The sequence below is a fragment of the Homalodisca vitripennis genome, chromosome 7 (genome assembly GCF_021130785.1).
Source record: "Homalodisca vitripennis isolate AUS2020 chromosome 7, UT_GWSS_2.1, whole genome shotgun sequence".
Taxonomy (NCBI): Eukaryota; Metazoa; Arthropoda; class Insecta; order Hemiptera; family Cicadellidae; genus Homalodisca; species Homalodisca vitripennis.
The window spans coordinates 4,604,033-4,626,414 of record NC_060213.1 but is presented as its reverse complement, the minus strand read 5'-3'; the positions used below and the strand labels follow the sequence as shown (position 1 = coordinate 4,626,414).

Here is a 22,382-nt window from a genome sequence, read left to right as displayed (position 1 = left end):
AAGTCTACAGTCAAAAACTAAGTCGCAAATAGTATATTGCTAATGCTCAGCCTACTCCCATGGTGAGAAATTTGTTATTATCGTATTACATATTGCCTATTTATAAATTATGGTTCATGCAAAATTTTATTTCCAAAATGCAGTTTGGTTTGGATGCATCGAGCGGATAGACAGGAAGAGAAATAAAGAGAGATAAATAGATTTTTTTTACCTGAGTAATAGCAAAGTATACGAAGTTTTTTACCAATTTATTTCCTGCCTGTATAGACATAAAGATACATTAAAAATAAAAAGACCGAAACGAAGTCTCGAGATATACAGAAAAAATCAGACATATAGGCATACAGATTGATAGAAAGCTAGACAAAACATTTTTCGCAGCTCTCTGTATGGTAATGTATAAAACTAATAACTTTTAATAAGATACTGTGTAATATTTTGGACTTCGTTGACGCTCAGCCTTGTTCTACGAAATCATATACACCATCATCCATCTCAAAGTTGCCTTCATAGAAATTAAGTTTCATGCAAAATTGCAAGTATTAACTATAGCCTTCGAGATATCGTGCAAACAGACTAATTGGCAGGGCACAGGCGAAATGTTTGTAAAACATCGGGTTTTCTAATGAGCACTTTTTTCAGTTTTTTCTAAAACACGATATGAATACTCGTACACTTAACCACGTAACACGTGACAGGCTTCTCTAAGGTTGAATGCAAAATTGATAGTCTATTGCACATTTCCATCTCAAAACGTCATGCGGACAGACAGACAGACAGTCATATAGAAAATAAATGTTTATATACTTCCGACAGACAAAAGATAAATTATTTCAGCCTACTGAGTAGCATGTTTTAATGATGCTCAACAAAATTCCATGGTTGAAAATGCACCGGCACTGAATTAAAAATTGACACTTAAAAATAAGTCATCAAACGTTGGTGTGTATAGGTTGAGTTAGTTTTTATATATTTGTTAATATACCATACTTTCAAATATAATATGATTCTACTCAGTCATTTGCAATTTATTTATTATAATTTTTATCCGTTGACATGATGGTTCACTAACGCTCATTCTAATCCAATGTAGCAATATGCATCATCATCAAACTCAATACTGTCTATATACGGGGTGAGTCAGAAATATGGTAAAATATTTTAAGACGTGATTGTAGAGCTAAAAGTAAGAAAAAAAATTTATATAAAGGTAGGTCCGAAAAACGTTCCATTAGTGAGTAATGGCTGGCGAAAGATTCTGCTTTGTTTTCAGTTCACCTGGTGAAATTAAGTGATTCTGAAATGTTCCTCATTATAAAACTCATTCCTTACTATAAAACAGCAAAAGTTTGCTGTGTATTGTAATACGCGAGGAGTCAATTTCATAAATTGTTTACACATTTAGTTAACTTTGCTTATTATGGTTGTTATCGAACTTAAATTCTCTACAATAAGTATAAGGAAAAACTATTTTTGTATTGGTCATTTAACAATGTTATTGGACATCAAACATTTAATACGGTATTTTTGTTATTAGATTTTTGGTTCATTTCATACTTTTTCTCAAAAACTGTTCACACTACAACCTCTAGAATGGTTTTTATTTGATTTTTCAGGTGCTTTTCCTTATAAATTCAACCTTATTTGAGTTAGAAAAGTAAGAGCAAAACATTTCAGAATCGATTAATTTCATCAGGTGAACTGAAAACATAGCAAAATCTTTCGCCAGCCATTACTAACTAATGGAACGTTTCCGGACCTACCTTTATATAACATTTTTTTGTTACTCTTAGCTCTAAAATCACGTCTTAAAATATTTTACCATATTTCTGACTCACCCTGTATATATGAAGCCGTGGCAACATTTCAAGTCTGCAGGTCAATTCGTTGTTTAGATATCGTGTGGACAGACAGGAAGGTAGAAATTAAATTAGTTTAGTCCCTTGTGTGATATGTTTCGCTAACGCTCAGCCAATACCATGAAGCAGTATGAGCTAACATAAATACATCCACAATTACTTATTGACTACAGTAAATCTGTTATCAGTGTAATTAAAATGCTTTAAACAAGTCATCCATAACTAGATAACCTAACAGTATACTCCAACAATTTGCGACAGTACTTTCCTTGTTATATTGTATTTAATACTATAAAATGGAATTACTTAAAGTTTATTTTGCACACAGGCAAAATCTAATTTAGAGCACCTTAAAATGTACAGGAACATCCTCAAAGTTATTAGATTACGAATATTCAAATCTTATCTATGATATATCAACGTAGCTGCTAATAAATAATCTCTGGTAAGATTTTCAACGTTGTACCATCAATGTTTTATGAATTAATATTGGTTCTTAATATAATTGTAAAGAATATAATAACATCACAATCTTTTCATCTATACCAATAATGTTATAAGTGATATTGGTTATTAATATGATTGTAAAGAGTATGCTACTACAGAGTGGCACGTTACATTTGCATATCATCAATATAAGTATATTATTACATAAAATCTAATGGTGTATATCTGTATGTTTGTGTGTATGTTACTCAATCTGTAAAACATATTTGACTCTGTGTACTGAAATATTAGTATATATTCTTTAGTATAAAACACGCCTATTGCGGAATATATATGCTAATCTAAAGTCCATGGTCAGGAATTCAACAATACATAACTCATTCTTGTTTATGTAGAAAAGTTACATGAAGTACAGGTTTCACATTAAATATTTCTAAATATATTTTGCCACATACAATTGATACATTCATATTTTAGTTTATTAACCTCCGTGTCATTTCAGTCTTTAAATAATAAAAGATTGTTTCACCAAGAGTATAATGCGGCTAATACTCGGTCTAATTCCTTGGTAAGAAATGTATTATTATTGTATTTGATATTGCCTATTTATAAATTGTGGTTTCTGCATAATTTCAAAACTGCAACTGATTCGGGTTTGGATGTATCGAGCGGATATATGAGAAGAGAAAAAGAAGGAGAGAAGAGAATTGTTAACCACCTGAGTGATAGCAAAATATGCAAAGTTTCAAAATTTATTTCCTATCTGAATAGAAATAAAGATACATTAAAATAAAAATTCTAAAAGAAAGTCCCCAGATATACAGCAGATCCTTTGTTTGAAGGTTATTTTTGACAATGGAAGGATTGTGAAGGAAACAGGAATTTTCCGGACATTTGCCATCGTTCAGTGAAACAAGAAATCAGTAACACTAGTTAACCTAGTTTGTAATTATGTATTAGGTTAGTTCTTTACCTGAAGAAGAGATCAGATTGCAGATCTCGAAACGTAGTGTTACTGATTTCTTGTTTCACTGAACGATGGCAAATGTCCGGAAAAATCCTGTTTCCTTCATACAGTAGATATCTCACATGTGGCCAGCCACATAGAGAGAAAGCTAGAAAGACGAACTTTCCCTTCTCTCTGTGTGGTACTATAGCAGTAAGGAAAATTTAATGTGTAAAACTAATAACTGTTATCAAGATACCCAGTGATATTTTAGGCTTCATTAAAACTCAGACTAGTTCTAGGAAAGTATATCCAACTCACCATACCATCATCCAACTCGATTTGCCTTCGTAGAAAATAAGTTTGATGCAAAATTTCTTGCATCTACTACATATTCTTCGAGATATTGTGCATACAGACTGATTGTCACAAGTAAAATATTTGTGGTACAACGGGTTTTCTAATGAACCATTTTTTAAACTAAAACACGATAGTAGTACACTTAACTAAGAGTCATGTAACATGCTTCTCTAAGGTAGCATGCAAAATTTTGAGTCTATTTCACATTTCAGCTTAGTAGCATAGCAGTATTGAAATAATAAAAGTATACAGTCAAAGATAAAGTTATCAAAATATGGTGTCGTATATGTTGAGGTAGTCTTTCTATATATGTTAATTTAGCATACTTTCTAATATAATAAAATTCTACTTAGTTATTTACAATTTATTTATTCTGATATCCCTTTTATTTTTAAAATAAAGTTGTAACCAAAACCGTGAGTAATCTACTTGTAATTTCAATATGACAGCCACTCTTGGAAATATACCTAAATGTTATAAGATTTTGTGTGAGAGATATTTAAAATGTAGTCTTAATATCCTCAAAATGAATTTATGTTCTAAGAAGAAAACCATATAATTGACATGCTCTGATGCTTATGCCTGGAAACAATTTGATTTCGAAGAAAATTAAGCTATCTAAAAATGTAAAGTAATAATCAAACTTTTTTGGCTTATTTATATTTCATTGTTAAAAGTTTTTTTTTATGATAACATACCTTTAATTCACTTTAGTTAGTTAAAAAAATTAATGTGTACAGTACGTATTATTAACTATTTGAATCATACATTGGCATATACGGTTTCTAAATTAAAAATAATTATTATAAATATGTATTTTATAATAATGTAACAGATAAATATTACTTTTTTAACTTTTTCAACTCTATCAGGAGGGGTTATAATAAATAGGAAAACGCTAATGCTCAAGTAGTTTTTACCACTCGTTTTAGTCAGTTTAAATGATGTAATGATTACCATCAGGTATTTTTTGAACTTGAGATATCGCGGGATAGTAACAAATTGATAATTTTTAACATTGAAATTACCAATCTCAGGGCAGGTTTCTTACTTTGTTTCTGTTTAAACGAGAAGGGCTATGGTTTCTTAAAGTGAAATTGGGTTGAGTGCAGGAAGCATTTCTCTATTGATACATCATTACCTAAGGTTCTCACTTTAAAACAATTGTTAGCAATGTCACAACCATTGAATACCAAGGAAGCTATGGTGGCTCAAGTCTATAATCCATAAATAAAAGATTATCCTTTTGAACATTATGGGATCGAGTGTTTTAGAGACTGTTTACCTCAAGAGTAGTTTACCTCTTACCTAAAGTTGAGAGATTTGAGATGATGTACAGAAAATCTGACAATTACTGCTTAGAACAACAATTACTGAAAGGTGGCCTAGAACGTTCAGTGGCCGGAAGAGATATGTTCGGGCTATGACGTCACTTCTATAGGAATTGGCAGATAATGGCTGTCTAATAACAAGGAGTCGGATCAAAGACCAACGCGGGCCAATCTGTGAGAAGAACCATTTCCGCGGATGAATACATCTCACATGCTGAACTCCAATAAGTCAAGGAAACAACAGATTAGGACTACAATAAGAAGGTTGACACATTAAATGCTGCTATCAGCTGTGTGTGGTACAATCAGGCGCCTGGTGCACTTCTTATATTTTTTTACGGTTGTTTTCTCGTAAATTAGCACGTGAGTGGTATACTTCAATCCGGACAAACATGCGATAACCTTTACCGTTGGTCTTTTTGTGATTCGCCTATTAATATGGCCGAGGATAAAGGATCGGGTTTAGTTCTAGTTTACCAGTGACCCAGTTGGTGTCAACGGTGTGTCCATTTATTAGTCAATATGTTTCTAGTACTGTTCACTTTTATTACGTTACTTATATACTTGTGTTTCACATATTTGTTTGGTAAACCGCATCCTAAATTTCCCCCTGGTAAGAAATTATTAAATATTATAAATTTAATTTTGCAGTAATACAATACTATATAAAACGAGACTTGCAAACTCATTCTTACAGTGATTACATTTTGTATTATGAACTTGAACTTTTTTTGTTGAAACCTCAATGGTTTATTACCTGTACAGTATAATTTAAATTCCAAATTTGAAACACTCAGTGAGAACTAACAGATTTAAAGTAAAACTCAATGTACTATAAAACATTTTAAACCCCCTATTTTAAGGAATGTAATTTTTATTAGATTTATCCATTTTAGTTATAATTTTTACAGTATTAAATTTTTCTTAAATAAGCACATCCTCAATTGCATATTTTATGTATTATTTATATGTATATTCCCATAAAATTTATTTAGGATACAGTTAATATTTTAAAAGGCCATGATATTATTTATTCGATCTTTAAAGCATTGAACAGTTCAAATTTAAGAAAAAATGTGCTATGTACAGTTTATAGAAGTGATAATATAAGTGTTTGGGATTTTTGCTAACATGTAAGTTATATTACATTGGATATGGGTTAAAATTATTAATTTTTATCTGTCAATAAATTAATTTGTTACGTTATAGCTATCAAAATGTCGTTAAATCTTTGTTTTAAAATCTAATAAACGAATAAATGTTGGGAATAGGGGTATCAAAATGTTTTATTTTTTTATTTTTGTGAAACATTTCAAGACTTTACTGATTGGTTTTGTGTTTTAATCATAGATTAATTGATATAAATGTTTCCGAGAAGAATTTTTAATGCATTCAGAGTTCAATGAGTGTTTTAGTATTTTGGAGAAAGGGGACTTTTGTTACAAACAAAAGGAATACAAGATTCCTAGAAAGTTGAAAATTTATTATTACATTAAAATCAATCAAAATAGTTATGATAAATCTGCATAAACATTATTATAAGTCACAAGTCTGATAACATGAAAAAATTTCAATCTTTAATACTACGAACTAATTCTAAATTTTCTGAAAATCTTAGATTCCATGAATCAGTAATGACACATAATATAAAACATTTGTATTTAATAATAATAAAGAGTGTGTATGTGCATAAGGACAGTGATTTTTTTTAAAGTCTGAACCTAAATTAATTTTTAACGTTTCAATTCTTTTCTTATTTAAATCACGTATTTCAAGTATTACGAAAATAACAGTTATCCACAGAATTTCTCCTCTCTCTATTTAGAATAAGTGGTTGAAAAATTACATATAAATAATTGAAAAACCTGACCAAATTTAAGCTATCAAATAAGACTATTTTTTGAGACTGTACAATTACTAGAATGTGTTTTTTAGGTTAAGTATTTTATATAAACCAATTTAATAGTCCCCAGGTCGGAAAGCAAATTTACACTGTTCCTACGCTGGCCCTTGTTTTTCACGATAGAGTATTACTTTTAAGAAAGATGTCGATTGTTTGCCTTGCTAGTTTTGACAGAGATGCGATGATATTAAAAAACTCAGAAACATAAAACGATATATTATCCGATATTTATTTTTGTTTGGCACCCTTAAAACCAGGGAGTAAAGTATAAAACGGAGTGGCCACTCGTCAAAACACCGTATATAAGACTTAAAGCCAAGTCGGCCATATTGGATGTGATTACAGATAAAACTACAACGGCTGGAGTGTCAAAATTCTAATCCACTCGCTTTATTAACATCGTCCTTAGACATTGTTAAGAATGGCCATGAGATATTCGAATTTTGCAATCTGTCACTCAGATATGGTTTTCTGTGAAAAATAGTATAGTAGTTTTTACCCACAAACTATTATTAAATATAATATTTTTATGTAATCTTAACGACTAGCTTTCCAACTTGACGCAACAAAGTTGCTCGGCAACATTTCTCGTTTGTTAACAATTTGTATAATAGAAAGTTTGAAAAAAACAGTCCAAAGTTTATATAAATAAAATTTTTTATATATTAGAGTCAGCTGATTTATATATAGTTTTTATTGAGAATAAAAAGTTAGTTGTTATACAAAAGCATAAAAGGTGTAATAGACGGCTTGTGCAGCTAAGCACCTCTATACGGCAACAAATGTAACTAAGAAATTGTACGATCGTTTATGCCGTCATTTACGAGTTAAGTTTGCTTTGTGGTTATTGGTTATTGGTGGTCTTTATTGTTATTATTAATATTATTGTATGAGATAAGTACCTTAACTGTAATAATAATTACAAGAAAGACTAATTGACTTAAGATATTTTAAATAGAATTGTTCCTGATGCACTAAATATGGCGCAGGTAAAACATAGGGTGTTATAATGATTAGAAAGGAATATAAAAAATAATTAAAAATATTTGAAATCAAAGAGTTATATATAATTAGGATCTCTCAAGTGCCGTGAATATAAATTACGCTCCCTTAGCTAACGAATAGATTACTTGTTGAGGATAAAACTATAATGTATAAATTACAAAATTTGTTATTTCATTATGGCGGTTTTTATCTCTTTTGAGAAATTTTTCTGTTACTTGAAGAAAGGCCATAACATTTATAGAATATTTATGTTGAGTAAAATATACTAAAATCATTGATTTTATTAAATGACTGCATTAATATTTTATACGTAATTTGTATATGTTTATGTGTATGAAAGACACTTAAACATCTGAGTGAACCTTATCCTCACTAAACAAGATTTTTAAGTAGCTATAAGTTGGAAATCTATAGGTTGCCAAATTTTTGTTCTCATAATTTTAATGAGCCTTCACCCCAAGTGCGTTTAAAACGACGTCCTTTCCCATTTCGAGCACTAAAATATCTATGATATTACTAAGAAAATTAAATCGTTATAAGAGCTAAACAATTTTGCACGAAATAATAGGGCATAAACAAAATTATTAAACTAAAGAACAGTATAAGAAACATATAAGTCAAAAAGTTAAAATTTTACCAGATATTAGAACTTTACCCGGAATACTGTTCAGTATAATGACACAATATTCACGTGAAAATCGGAACACGGACTAAAGCACTACAATAACATCAATATAATTACAGCATGAGCAGACTGTCTGTTGCGTGTCATTCGTTTCATGCTCGTATGTCGACAATAGTACATGCGTTGCGGGCGCCATCTTTGTTTGATTTCGGCTCCGAGCCATGCTTTACGCGAGAGTACGAAGTGGTCACTCTATTTATTTATTTATTTTATTTACATGCAACAATACAGGTTACCCACCCAATTACATTGTGCTTGTTTCAATCAAGATGACATGCAATAATATCCACACATTCAAATATAATCTAGTCCAGTCCAGTGTTCCACCAAAATAGTTCCCATTAAATAGATAATTAAGCATAAAGATAAATAACAGATACATATATATATATATATATATATATATACATAGATATAACAACGTAACTATAGTAAAATTATAAACAAAATAACAACAATAATAAATAATCATAAATATTAACAAAGTCAAGATAAGCTATAACAAAAAGAACACACACGCGCGCGTGTGTGTGTGTGTGTGTGTGTGTGTGTGTGTGTGTGCGCGCGCGCGCGCGTGTGTGTGTGCGCGCGCGCGCGTGTGTGCGTGCGCGCGTGTGCGTGCGTGCGTGCGTGCGTGCGTGCGTGCGTGCGTGTGTGTGTGTGTGTGTGTGTGTGTGTGTGTGTGTGTGTGTGTGTGTGTGTGTGTGTGTGTGTGTGTGTGTGTGTGTGATTAAAAGTATAAACATCTTAGTAAAAAATATCGGTAGTGTAGTATATTTGTTAAATGTGTATATGTAAGGTATTAGATAGTCTAGCTCAGATTATATCCCTCTGACAAAGTCTCTTCCTCACTATTAAAGTATTCTTTCCTCACTGCCTAAAATCGACCTTCAGATATATAAATAACGTGACCAAACTGTTTAGATACAGAAACTGAGAATCATCAATTCTAATACGTGGCGCTAATTTAACATTTAAGTACGTGTCTCATAAATGGCACTAAGTATAGTAAACTAATTGTATCCAGCAAAATATTTATCTTTTTATATTTTGAACCCTTTCAAATGCTCCCATTTTGAATTTTCTCTTCTTTCCTTATAGGAAATTGGTGTAACGATAAATACCCCAGGTTATGTGCCTATACACTGCGAATTGGGAAACTGCTCTTATACTATAACTTTTAGGATAGTATTAAATCATAGATAAATGAACTAGTAGTATAATAATTCACGGCAGGTGGAGTTTGAACCCTGGAGATATTGTGTATAAATTTTCACTTCTGACAGGACCGTACCGTTGGCCGATATGGGGTGGCTACCTCCAGCTGCTGGCGGAGAATTACAAGTACCCGCACTTGGCCATGCACTGGATGGCACGCCGCTACAAGACTGAAGTACTCGGCTTGTACTTGGGCCCTTACCCTGCCGTGGTAGCCTGCAGCCCTAACAGCGTCAGGGACCTGCTCAACCACCCCAACATGCAGGGCAGGCTGACGTCCGTCGTCACAGACATGAGAGACCCTGACGGTGTTACCCGAGGTTTGTTTGGTTATAATATTGATCCTTTCACGTGTCTTTAAATTGATAGTAATCAGCATAATATATTATATATAAAATAATATATTGCCTACTTATTAACACAAATTACCAATTCAAGTTAAGTTAATCGAAACATGATCTAAAGTTTATTAATCTCTTACTACACAATTTCCAAAAATACAATATGGTTTGTTTACAGATTTTCAACTTATATATCTAATAAAAGTAATTGAAAGTAAAACGAACCAAAAAATAGGTTTATACGTCGATAGTACATAACATATATTGCCTAATTATTAATAAAAATTACAAATTTAAGTTGGGTTAACCGAAACATGATCTAAAGTCAAAGAATTTAAGGAAGCTTTTACTACAGCATTTCACTAATTCAATACAGATTGTTTTCGCATTTTAAAATTATAGAATTTAAGTAATGGAATGTAAAACGTGCAAAAAGATAGGGTTGTCAGTTGATAGCATATAGTATATATTAGCTATTTATAACAAAAAATACCAACTTAAGTTAGGTCAATCGAAACATGCTCTGAAGTCAAAGTATTGTAGGAAACTCTTTCTACAACATTTCATAAATCAAATACGGTGTTTTAATCTTCAGAATAAAAATATTCGTAACTTAACCTAAAACGTATCAAAACTTTACATCAAATATGTTTTATCTGCTTAGGTCAGAATGATAACAATAGTAAGAGAAAATTACAATATTACCTCTATAACAAAAAGTTACAATAAATATAAAGATATTTTATAATTGAGTTACTATAAACCAATATAATTTGGTGATATATATATATATATATATATATATATATATATATATATATATATATATATATAGCCTAATTATTAACAATAATTACCAATTCCAGCACGGTCTGAAATTAATATTTTTGGAAAGTCTTACTACAAATTTCAAAAATCCAATACGGTTTGTTTATGGTTTCCTAATCTGCAGAATAAACGCAATTGAACGTAAAACGTACCAACATTTTGAAAATGTTTTATCGTAAAACATAATATTACCTTTATAATAAAAAGGTTTGAACTTAATATCAATATATTAGGCTACTTTATTTAATATTCTTGTATTTTCATAAGCAAACCTAACTTGTAATTTTATAAGATTTTTTTTTCCGGAAAATATTAAATTTTAGAGTTAAGGGCTTAGAGCTAACGACTAACGACATTTTGCTTTACCGCATATGCAATAAATTGTTCAATTTAGAGTTAATTAGTTTCCTAACGATATTACTACGGTTTTCTATTTAGAAAGGCCAGTAGACCAATCAGTCAACGGACACGCTTGATTATAAAAATTGTCCAGACTTATCAGTATAAATTGTTACAAATACAAAATTGATTTTTTTTAGGTCAGACCTTCGTCGACGGCCATCGATGGACGGAACAGAGAAGATTCATGTTGAGGAACCTTAGGGACTTTGGGTTTGGCACAAGAAGTCCTCAATTGGAGAAGGTTATGGAAGAAGAACTGAGAGACTTCATTGATTTGGTTCAGACAAAAAACGAGGAGGTACTTAAGTACATTTACTTTAGTCATTAAAACAAAATAAGACGCGAACCATTGAGGGTTTCAGGATTCGATTTAATCTGAAACTTTAGTAAAATTTTAGTTGTGCAAAGTGTATCTCTAACATAAATTGAAAGGAAGTTTAATAATCTATTACGGTATTATTGTAATTATAACTTTTTTTTAATTGTAAGCGAATCTAAATAATGCTGCAAATAAAAAAGTTATGAAGTGCGTAGCGGGGCTTAGTGGAGGGGATTCATAAACACACATGCTGCAACCCTGGTTCTGAATTTTGCAATAAAGTATTGCTTCAATTGAAATATATTCGAGTAAAGTAAAGACGTGTTCTTTTACCAGGTGAAGTTAGAGCTAAGAAGCCCTCACTAACACTTAACATGGAGACACCGGCTTAAAGGTGACTTACAAACCACCATCAATGGCCGGGCAGGTGGGCTGCTTGTACAGACAGGAACGCTCAGCGGTCACCCATTCAAGCAGCAGCCATGCTCAACGTAGCTTGATCTAGATACAGTACTTTGCGATAACCGTTGTACCCGCTACACTGCGCTTTTGGTAACGAGTTTAATTACGAAGTGGTCAACTATTAACTGCAAAGATTGCCAGTTGTGGTATTGGTAATCGTATTTAATAAGAGATTCTACTACCATAGACTGCCATTTACTTTTTCATAGGGGCCAACAATACTACGGTTTCATATACCTAGCTAGGTATCGTTGGGCATTACAGTTTTGGAATATTTCCCCCAGATCACAAAATAATTCGTTGGTGTACGTCTTGAACAATTCTTAAAAATTTGAAACCTTCAGGAAGTTTGTTTCGGACGCTACTAAGAAATTCTAGGACGAATCGAAGCATAGATAAGATTGGATATTAAGTTATATAAAATGCAAAAACTGTTTCTTTTATGCACTGGAAAAACTCTTATCTCATTGTATTGAACTGCAGCGCGTTAGGGAATACAGAAAACTGAGACCAAGGCCAGCGATCACCTTTTGGGAAAATCCTTGTTCTGATATTCATTTGATCTCGTTCCATTGGACCATCAGACACTGAAATTCGATGTTCGAAGTATATGTTTATCGATCAACTCATTTAAGTTACTGAATTTCCATCCATACCTACTCCGATAAATGTAAGTTTTCAGAAATGTATATATTTAGTAATATTTTCAAAATCTAGGTCACTTTTCTGACACTAGTTTAGTATAATATAGTTTATAGTGATTTTTTATACAATAACAGCATTTATAAAGGTCAGATATTCCTAAATGCTCAACTTATTTCAACTTCACTATATATAATGTATATAATTTAAACCAGAAATTGAGGTGCATGATATGTCTTTATTGTATTTAAAATGATAGATTTTTTATATTTCCTATATTATTTATTCGAATGATACGGTGTATTCTGCCAATAGGCTCATAACTGGCTAACTGTAACGAATTGCAAAATTGCAAAACTATACGATGAGTTGTAACGTTAGTTGTAGTTTGTATACAACTTTTCCCATGGTTAAAAATAAAGATTAACATAATTTATTGCATCAAATTATGATTCATTAATCGTTAGCTGTATCTGACACCCCGACTACTCCCACTGTCCTAAAGTCGGTGCATGAATTTATTCGTGTTGGAGTGAAGGTATTAAATGGTCAATTAACTGTTTTCTTATGTTTCGTTTCTTAAAACCACAATAGTATTAACTTCTCATGCCTAATTGAACTACAAATACGAAAATAAATGTAGGCAACATTCAATACTACTTTTATGTGTTACTTTAAGATTGATAAAGTATTATAGTATAGGACTGGTATATCTGTAATAAATTCAACATAATATGTTCATTTTACATAAGTGAATGTTAATCCCTTAAAGACCATTTGAAGACTTCCAGTTTTGTTTCTAAACAAGACTGTTCTCTATCCAGGGAGTTTGCCGTGATGGAAAGGTGATGGTTCCTCCAGCGTTTTACGCGTTCTTCACGAACCTCGCACTCCAGGTGTTTCTGGGAACTCGCCTTCCTCCCCCCCAATACAAGAGGCTAAGGGAGTTTGTATCCAACTGCTACAGTTTCTCGAGGAATCTAGACCCCACAACTGGGACTATTGGTCTTACTCCTTGGGTGCGCCACTTTGCTCCCGGATTCTTCGGATATACCGCCTTGGTGAAGCTCAATGGCTCTATTAAGGAATTCATCCAAGTTAGTAAACTTATTTTTTTGGTGCATTAAAGTAGACTTTGGGAAAGTTAAAGTACCTTTTAAAGAATTCAACTTAATAACATGCATAGCAACGAACAGGTTAAATAGTTAAAGTTTATGTTTGAAGATTAAAGAATTGTAAAGGAACTGGGTTTCCCGAAGAGATTTCCATTGTTCAGTGATAAAAATATTAGTAAAACTACGTTTCAGGATCTGCGTTCTGATGTATTCCTCAGGTGGATAACTAGCCCGACATACCGAGTAATCTAACACATGAGGAAGAGATCAGATTGCAGATCTCGAAACGTAGTGTTACTGACTGCTTATCACTAAAAGAGAACCTTTATAAAAAATATACAGGAATTTTGAAAAAATAAATTGCAAAAGTTTTTTAAAACAGACGTAAGTGATTACACTAAATTTAAAAGGTACAGTTACAAGATACAACGTTAGTTTCATAAGATATTATTTTCATCCACCATACCCAGTGTATCTTTTAATGAGTTTTTAGTTTATATTTGAGAGCGTTATGTTATATAAATTATTATATAAAAATATATGCAATAATTTTGTCTATTTGTACGAATCAATTGAATTAATTTAATCCAAAATAACGTTTCAACAGGAGGTGACGAACGAGCACAAAGATACATTTATGCCGGATGCACTTAGAGACTTCTGTGACACATACCTTAAAGAGATAAAGGACAAAGATGACGCCGAATATCAACATTGGTTCTCAGGTAATATAATAAATGGAAGAAACTGATAGTCCATCTGCACGCAGAGTGTTGTGTCTTAAACTTGACAAAGAAAACATGTACTAGGCCTCTATACGTGTTTTCAACACATTTTAGAGGTTTTCGATACCTCTGTAAGGGATTTTGCTTCCTCTACAGAGATCTTACCTGTCATTAGGCCTGTCTCATATAATATGCATGAATGCGAAGTTTTGAATGCTTATACTTTTATAAATGCAAATATTACTGTGTACAATCGTGTCAAAATTTTGCATAGACTTCGTCTCACCATCAGATTTCGAAATAACCAGGTGCTTATTAAAAAAAGCTATAAATTCGATCATCAGTGCTCTGCATCATAGTTCTTTAACGATTCAATAAGAACCACTGAAATCTTAACGGATATTCAACAAAATTAACAGCATGGACATTTGTACAGAAATTCTATTTGTCATATTTCTGGTCATAGAAATTGTTTCATTCTTCAACCTTGGAGCTCTCACAAACAGTCCATTGACTATAAATAATAAATATTTTTGCAATTCAATTCTTTATGGTAACCCTAAAATTTGCTTGACAATAAAAAGGTACCCTTATTCTTTAAAATTCATTAAACAAATATTAAATACAGTAAACTTATAGTTTATTATTTATTTTAACTTTTTTGGTCTATACTTATCGACTATGATTATATGGGATAGTTTAATCCATTTAGGTAATAAACCTACTCTGTTTTTAATACTTAATGATAAAAAAATTAAGTGTATAGTCCTTTATCTCGGGTTTTTCCAAAATAGAGTCTTAAAAGTTCCGTAACTTATAGTCGCAAAAAAACGACTTGATATTTGGTTTTGTTGATTATTGCATTAGACAATGTTTAATTGTGTCACATAAGGGGTACTTATTTTTATGAGTGGATTGGGAAAATTTATTGATTCTTTGTTTCTATTTGTATCTAAATACTAAGTGAATAATCAAATTCAATTTGATTGAGCTGCTAACTGTTTAGTTCTAATAATACGCTTAACAGAAAAAAATGCTTATAGACCAATTCAGAGTATTTATGTTACAGACAAACAGATGGTGATGACAATTTGGGATACTCTGTTTGCGGCCTCCATAACACAGGCGACGACGCTGTGCTCCGCTGTAGAATTGTTCCTGGAGTACCCTGAGGTCCAACTCAAAGCCCAACAGGAGGTAGACGACGTAGTCGGGCGCTCCAGGCTACCCACTCTGGACGACAGGAAAAAGTCAGTATACTTGCTAAGATAAATCATATATTAGAATATAATAAAAATTAAGTCTGTTATGAAGTTTGCACAAAAAGGTTGAAATACATGAAGAGAAATTTATAGAGGAAATAAAATAAAAAATTATAATTTCAAAATTTCTATATCCGAGGAATTTTGAAAATTCCAGGCTGAAGCGTTGTGTAGTTCAAATACATAATATTGATACGGCTACGGAAAATGTTTCAACAAAATATTATTATATTGACCTATACATAGTTTACTTTTAGAATAGGACTTTTAGTATCAATAAAAATATAACTGAGGCGTAATAGAAAAAACGCAGATAACCCATAGAATATGTCTTTTTATAACTGCATTGTACTGTATTTTCTACTTAACAAAGTATTTGAAAAATGTGGGCTGGAACATAGGCTATATTAGAAAATCTCTTTCGTTACTTTTAAATTTTTATAATATTGGGATTTGTTTTTATTAAAGGCGTTTTAATTTTTTCCCGGGTATCAATAATGTATGCAAAAATTATAAATTTTATACAGTCTTTCAATTTAGTCCAGTCAGCAAAACCTCTTATAGCAAACTGTTCTTGCCGGACATTTATAATCACAGACTGTGAGAAAGATATTTCCCCTCAAAATGAGAATTTATATTTTTAGAAAAGAATATATGGTGTATATTGGATTCAGCATTCTTTAAATATACTCGCTTTCGAAATGATAAAAAGACTATTTTCGGTTAATTTCAGTTCAGTGGAACAACAAAATCGAGGTCTGAAACCACTACCTCGGGACGTGCATTCACAATTAGTTTTAAATTTTAGAAATAATAAAATCTCAAAGGTCCTCTTTCCAGATATTTCAGGATGTTTAGTGATGAATATGAATAATATAAGGTACTAAAATGCTCCATACAGCTTCTATACACACACCTTTGGATAGAAAAAATAATCAAAATGTTCTTATTTCTATTATTATGAGTATGCAATACAAACCAACCGTCTCCTCATTAAACCTACATCTGAAATTTCCTATTATACCTATAATATCCTAGAAAGTATTAAATACCGTTCAACTGTGACTGAGCGTTGGTGTTCCTACAGTTTGCCGTATTTGGAGGCCATTATGCGAGAGGTGTTGAGGAGGAAAACCCTGAGTCCTCTGACCCTGCCACATCGTTGCACAGAGGATACGTATTTCTACGGTTACTTCATACCTAAGGTAAACAGCTGTCAGTTTAGAAACAATAGTGTCGGAGAGTCAATTTTGATTATGTTTACAGAGTTTACAAAAATTGCATTGCAATTTATTGCAAAAATTTACATACATTCACAGAGTCAGGTGCTTGGAGGCACGTGTGACTTATTTACAATATAATGCAATACATTAAACAAAATATACATGCAGTTGGCAATTCAATGTTATTTTCTTATTTTTATGTTTTCTTCCACCATGGCACACAAATACTATACTCTTACTATCAGTCCATAACATATACTTAATCTACTATTTATACAATCCAGATTTTAACAAGAACCATCTCAAAAAACGAGGTAAAAAATTAACAAGCATAAATATATTAAGTTTTAACAAATAAATATATAAATAATAAAATATTAAATATCAAATTTTTGGCCAGAACAATTTCTATCCCTATGAACAACCCAAAACAGTAAGATCAACAAACAATATTCAAAATATCAACAAGCATAAATATATAAATAGATTTAACACACAAATAATGAGTGCGCAAATAAATAAAAAAATAAAAATATGTAAATTAATATGTAAATATGTGCTTTCCTCATGTAAAACGTCCAATCAAGCTTGTTATCATGGAGGTAAAAATTTGAGCTATCGATAGGTTTAAAATAATTAAACAATATTGTTTACCAAGATCATATTTTTCCTGGGTTGAACCAGTTTAAACAGAGCGTTTGACTCCATCATATTAACTACATCACCATCGGCCATCAATATGAAGATATTCAGTGTCTGAATATGAAATAAAGAGGATGGTATATTGTGTTCATATATAAAATAGTAGTTCCAAAAGAACATTACCCTTTCATATACTTAATAATTCAGGAAAGTAGCCAGTTTATATGTAGATAGCAGAAGCTGATTGTACATTTATTTAAGTATCTGGTAGTTTTAAATGTGGCAATATAAGAAAATATTACCTGACCCATGTATTCATAATAGTTAGGTGGAAGATGATAGATTTATAGAACAACAGGTTTATTTTATTGATCGATCGATAGGGAAATATCAGTTTGAGTGATTATACTCTGTATTTGTTCTCGGATATAAGTAATTAATGTTGAAATATAGAACAAACCATATCTACATTACAATAAGAATAGAGTTTTACAGTTTTCACTCAGAAAGAGGTTTCTTCTTTTTCTGATTTCCCAAATGGCCGGCGGTGGCATCCTATGATGCCTAAAGGCACACCGTTTATCAGCAATTTAATATTAATTAGAAGATGGTAAAAAACCTTATCATGAGAGGCTAAAATATTTCTGAAGTACTTATTTAAATACGTACTTTAAAACATGACATCCTTATCTTCGGCCATTTTTTGCGGTGGTCTTATGATTTCCAAAACAGTATTATTTACAATATTTCAAGAAGGCATCGATAATATTTTCATTTTGAAATCCTTAATAATGGTTATCTCTAAAGGTTTCCACTCTGAAATTAAAAAAAAAAAATTTCACAACCAAACTGAATAATGTAAAATATTTTAAAAAACCATTGATAGTTTTTCCATTTTTAATTTCTTACGAAACGTTATTTTAAACTCATTTAGGCTATCAAGTTGAAGGTAATTAACTAATAAAATTAAAATAATTGTTTCCTACAGGATACGATGGTGTTAGGAAACCTCTGGAGTAACAACATGGACGACAAACTGTTTGAAAACCCTTACGAATTCAGACCCGAAAGACATCTAGAGGAAGATGGGACTTTAAAGAAGAAGGATTTGGTCCTACCATTTGGACTGGGTAAAACTATTTAAGCATAATTTAACACTATACAATATGAGTAAGGACTTGCTGCTAAAATAATATTTGACGTTTAATACTTAATATTATGTCATATTTTCTCTTATTTAAACGTAGGTTGTACAAAGAAGTGCAATGTGATCTGCCATACAATACAAGTTTAACACATTAGGAGTATCATAGCAGAGAGTACTATAATTTAAATATCTTTGTCATTTGATATTCGTGTCACAAACATACTAATAAGGCACTTAAATTATGATATTGTTTGTGAAATACTCTCTTACAGAGTTTTATTGTATTTCTTTATCGATATCGCTGACCTCTGTCTCTCCCGCTTGCCGATATGCGAGCGTAGGATCTCCCTAATTTACACTGACCCGACACACTGAACTTTTCTGGTTATTCGCATAAAAACTAGAAAGCACCCGGACATTGATAAATGCGTCAAAAGCGTTTATAAATAACTTCTGAGTCATCACTTCATCATCAATGTTAATAAATATGGGTGTACTAAAATTTTGCACAGTTACGTATAAGTGTAGATTTGTAATATAAATCCCATGCCAATATTATTTTACCTTCTCTTCCAAATCTTTGCCAATAAATATCAGGAACAAATGCATTAGTTAGTTTGATATTCCATTTCGTTTCAATATGGTGTATATACAAATTTTAAAACTATCTTAAGTCAGTTAACCATTATCTAAAGAAAAAAAGTATTCAGTTATATATACTCAGGTAAGTAAGTATATCTTAGGCGTTTCGTAATAAACATTGTTTTTAAGTACAGTTTTAAAAAAAAGATTACATATAAATCTTATAACATATTTTCGATTATAAAAAATGTTGAGAGGTATGCTGAAAGAAGTTTAAACTTGGTAAAGAATTTTACAAATATTGTAGGCTACTTTTTTGTGCTATGTACCCTGCCTTTATGGCGCCGTTCAAAATATAGCTAAATTCAGAACTCCGTTATTCATAACAATATACAAAAAAATTAAAAATACTCTAGAATTTTTTATTATTTCCAAAACATTTTCTAGTAAAAACTGCGCTCAAAATATGGTTAAGATGATTAGTCAGAAACATTTCACACAGCGGTGCACCAGTTCAAAATTATCGGAAAGACTGTACTAACATTTCACAATTCTTGGTAACAGCTGTACTGTTTAGTATAGTTTAAATTGTAAGTGAAGCCATTACTATACACGTGTTTTGAGTGTGTTCGAAATAAAGTTTATCAGTTCAAATCCCCGTTTAAACAAACTCATAATAAATCACAAAATCTCTATGTTGAGCACCGTAAACTCAAGCCACTCATACCCCGGGAACCAAAAAGTAATTTTATTGATGAAACATTTCAGTAAAACAGAATAATAGAATGTAATTAGAAAACAAAATACTTATTTAAGGAACTCAAACTCTTTATATTTCCAAATTTCAATAAACTTTTGTTTAGCAGAAGAAAAATAACAAATCAATGATTTTATTTGCTAATTATTACATATCTTTAACAAGTTGAATTTATGATGGTTATCAATTTTTTATAAAAATGTAATTTTTTATTTTTCAAGACATAGATCAAAGGGCATAATAGGTTATAGGATATTGGCCCCGAAGTAGACAGAGCATTTATTATTTGAATGCAATATTCCATCAATGTTTTTCGAAGCTTGTTCATTGTTTTCGTATCCATTAAGTATCATATATCATATTATCCCAGAAAAGAGAAAAATAAAGGTATTTTTAATTGCAGGAAAACGCGTATGTTCCGGAGAGACGTTCGCACGACAGAACATGATGGTGATGTTGGCCACTTTGGTGCAGAACTTCACGATGGAACTTCCCGAGGGTCATCCTATGCCCACCGAGAAAGACTACCACACAGGTTCCATCATCATACCCCACAACTTTGAAGTGCTCATGGTGCCCAGATAATCAGTCGATATCATGTATATAACACTGCGATACATTTTTTTTATAATTTCCGTTGCTCTTAATTTGTATATTTGTATTTACGATACGCTAACTAATAAATTGTAAATAGTGAGTTGATATTGTATCATTTTCTGTCATTGCATACCCTTTGTCTCCCTTGTGTTGAAAAAAACTGTTCTAGTAATTATGAAAACTCAAAAGAATATACGAAAATCAAGTATAGTAGGAAAATATACGAGTACAACGGCATTTTTAAAGTAAAGTAAGGTCTAGTAAAGTATAAATGACTTATTTCACCACGCGAAGTTAGGTCTGAGAATCCCTCTCCAACACTAACACTCAGTCTGGGACCAACGCCTTAAAGGTGACTTCCGAACCACCACCAATGGTCGGGCAGGCGGGTTGCTAAGAAGGGCAGAATCACTCAGAAGCCACGTTTGATGTTACTTAATCAAGCAATAACAACTGTACCCGCTGCATTTGTTTTTATACGTGGATTATAAAAATAAATAATTTGATATACAACTTTGTAAAAAATAGATAAAAAAACTCCTATCTGTTAATAACAGTGCCAACAACTATAAGTTTAGTAATTTTTATCAAAACTAAAATATTCCTTATTTAAAATTTTTATTCTGTCCATAGCGATGGTTTTAATATTTTAAATATTTCTTTTACAGTATATCTGTTAGCTTTATTAATGTAACGATTTAAACTTTGGAAGATGGAAGTATATAGAGATATTTTAATATATTTTGTTTCTTTACTTGGTTCCCAATGCCTCCATGAAAAGTGTCATCTGAACACTGACAGAAACTTTAAGTATCCTTTAGTATCTCACAGTTGCTTGAAGAAACGCTATAATTGCCCAAAATCATTTTTTTTGTAAGAGCGTTATCACATAAGTTCCAATAGAGGAATCCAATAATCTTAGAAAACCTAGTTTTGTAACCTTACCTTACCTCATGGTTCAAGAACATGACAAGTTTTTAAACTCTAGTATACACAGAAAAAACTCAAGCTGTTTTAAATTGAGGGGTTTTATTAATAGCATTTATTAATATTATAATAATGCAGCAAAGATTATTATATTAAAATACTGTCAGATTCTAATTTTCTGCTAAATAGTAAATATACTGAGATTTCAGCTTTTAATGCAACGCATTATAAATTAATTCTAGCAATATTAAAATACCTTACTAAAGGCAACGATCATTTAAATAACCTGAGTTTTAGTATCCCGTATAAACGGAAATCAGAAATGTACAAATGAAATTTTGTAGTAATATTAATATTCACTGTTATTAATTTATGAAGTTCTAAGAGTAATCATCTCGTTATAAAAATGTAATAACTAATTAATGTTGTTTGTATTACATATTCATGAAAAAATAATTAAAACTGTAGTCTTCCTTAAACTCGAATAATAAATGAAAAATAGATAATTTTGTAAAAATGAGCATAAATGAGGAAATAACAAAATTTTAAACAATTATAAACAGGAAAATAGCATGAAATCACTGACCTGTATAATAATAGCTCTGCGATAACCTCTACTCTGATCTCTACTTTCCCTATACGCCGAAGTATAAGAGT

General features: G+C 31.3%; 1 protein-coding gene across 1 annotated transcript; it reads left to right on the top strand.

Moving 5' to 3' along the window:
- Window positions 1-5,396: 5,396 nt before the first annotated feature.
- On the top strand, window positions 5,397-20,903 carry LOC124366915 (probable cytochrome P450 304a1). Its single transcript, XM_046823517.1, has 9 exons — window positions 5,397-5,556; window positions 9,823-10,074; window positions 11,463-11,623; window positions 13,573-13,845; window positions 14,471-14,588; window positions 15,658-15,838; window positions 16,938-17,055; window positions 18,704-18,845; window positions 20,605-20,903. The coding sequence occupies exons 1-9, from the start codon at window positions 5,466-5,468 to the stop codon at window positions 20,784-20,786; spliced, it is 1,518 nt and encodes a 505-aa protein (XP_046679473.1). The 5' UTR covers window positions 5,397-5,465; the 3' UTR covers window positions 20,787-20,903.
- Window positions 20,904-22,382: the final 1,479 nt, after the last annotated feature.

Excerpts from the sequence above, each read along its gene's own strand:
- LOC124366915 (XM_046823517.1), top strand. The coding sequence starts at position 5,466 with ATGTTTCTAGTACTGTTCACTTTTATTACGTTACTTATATACTTGTGT. Across the intron at positions 13,846-14,470 it reads CTATTAAGGAATTCATCCAA|GAGGTGACGAACGAGCACAA; the intron begins GTTAGTAAACTT and ends ACGTTTCAACAG. Across the intron at positions 15,839-16,937 it reads ACTCTGGACGACAGGAAAAA|TTTGCCGTATTTGGAGGCCA; the intron begins GTCAGTATACTT and ends GTGTTCCTACAG.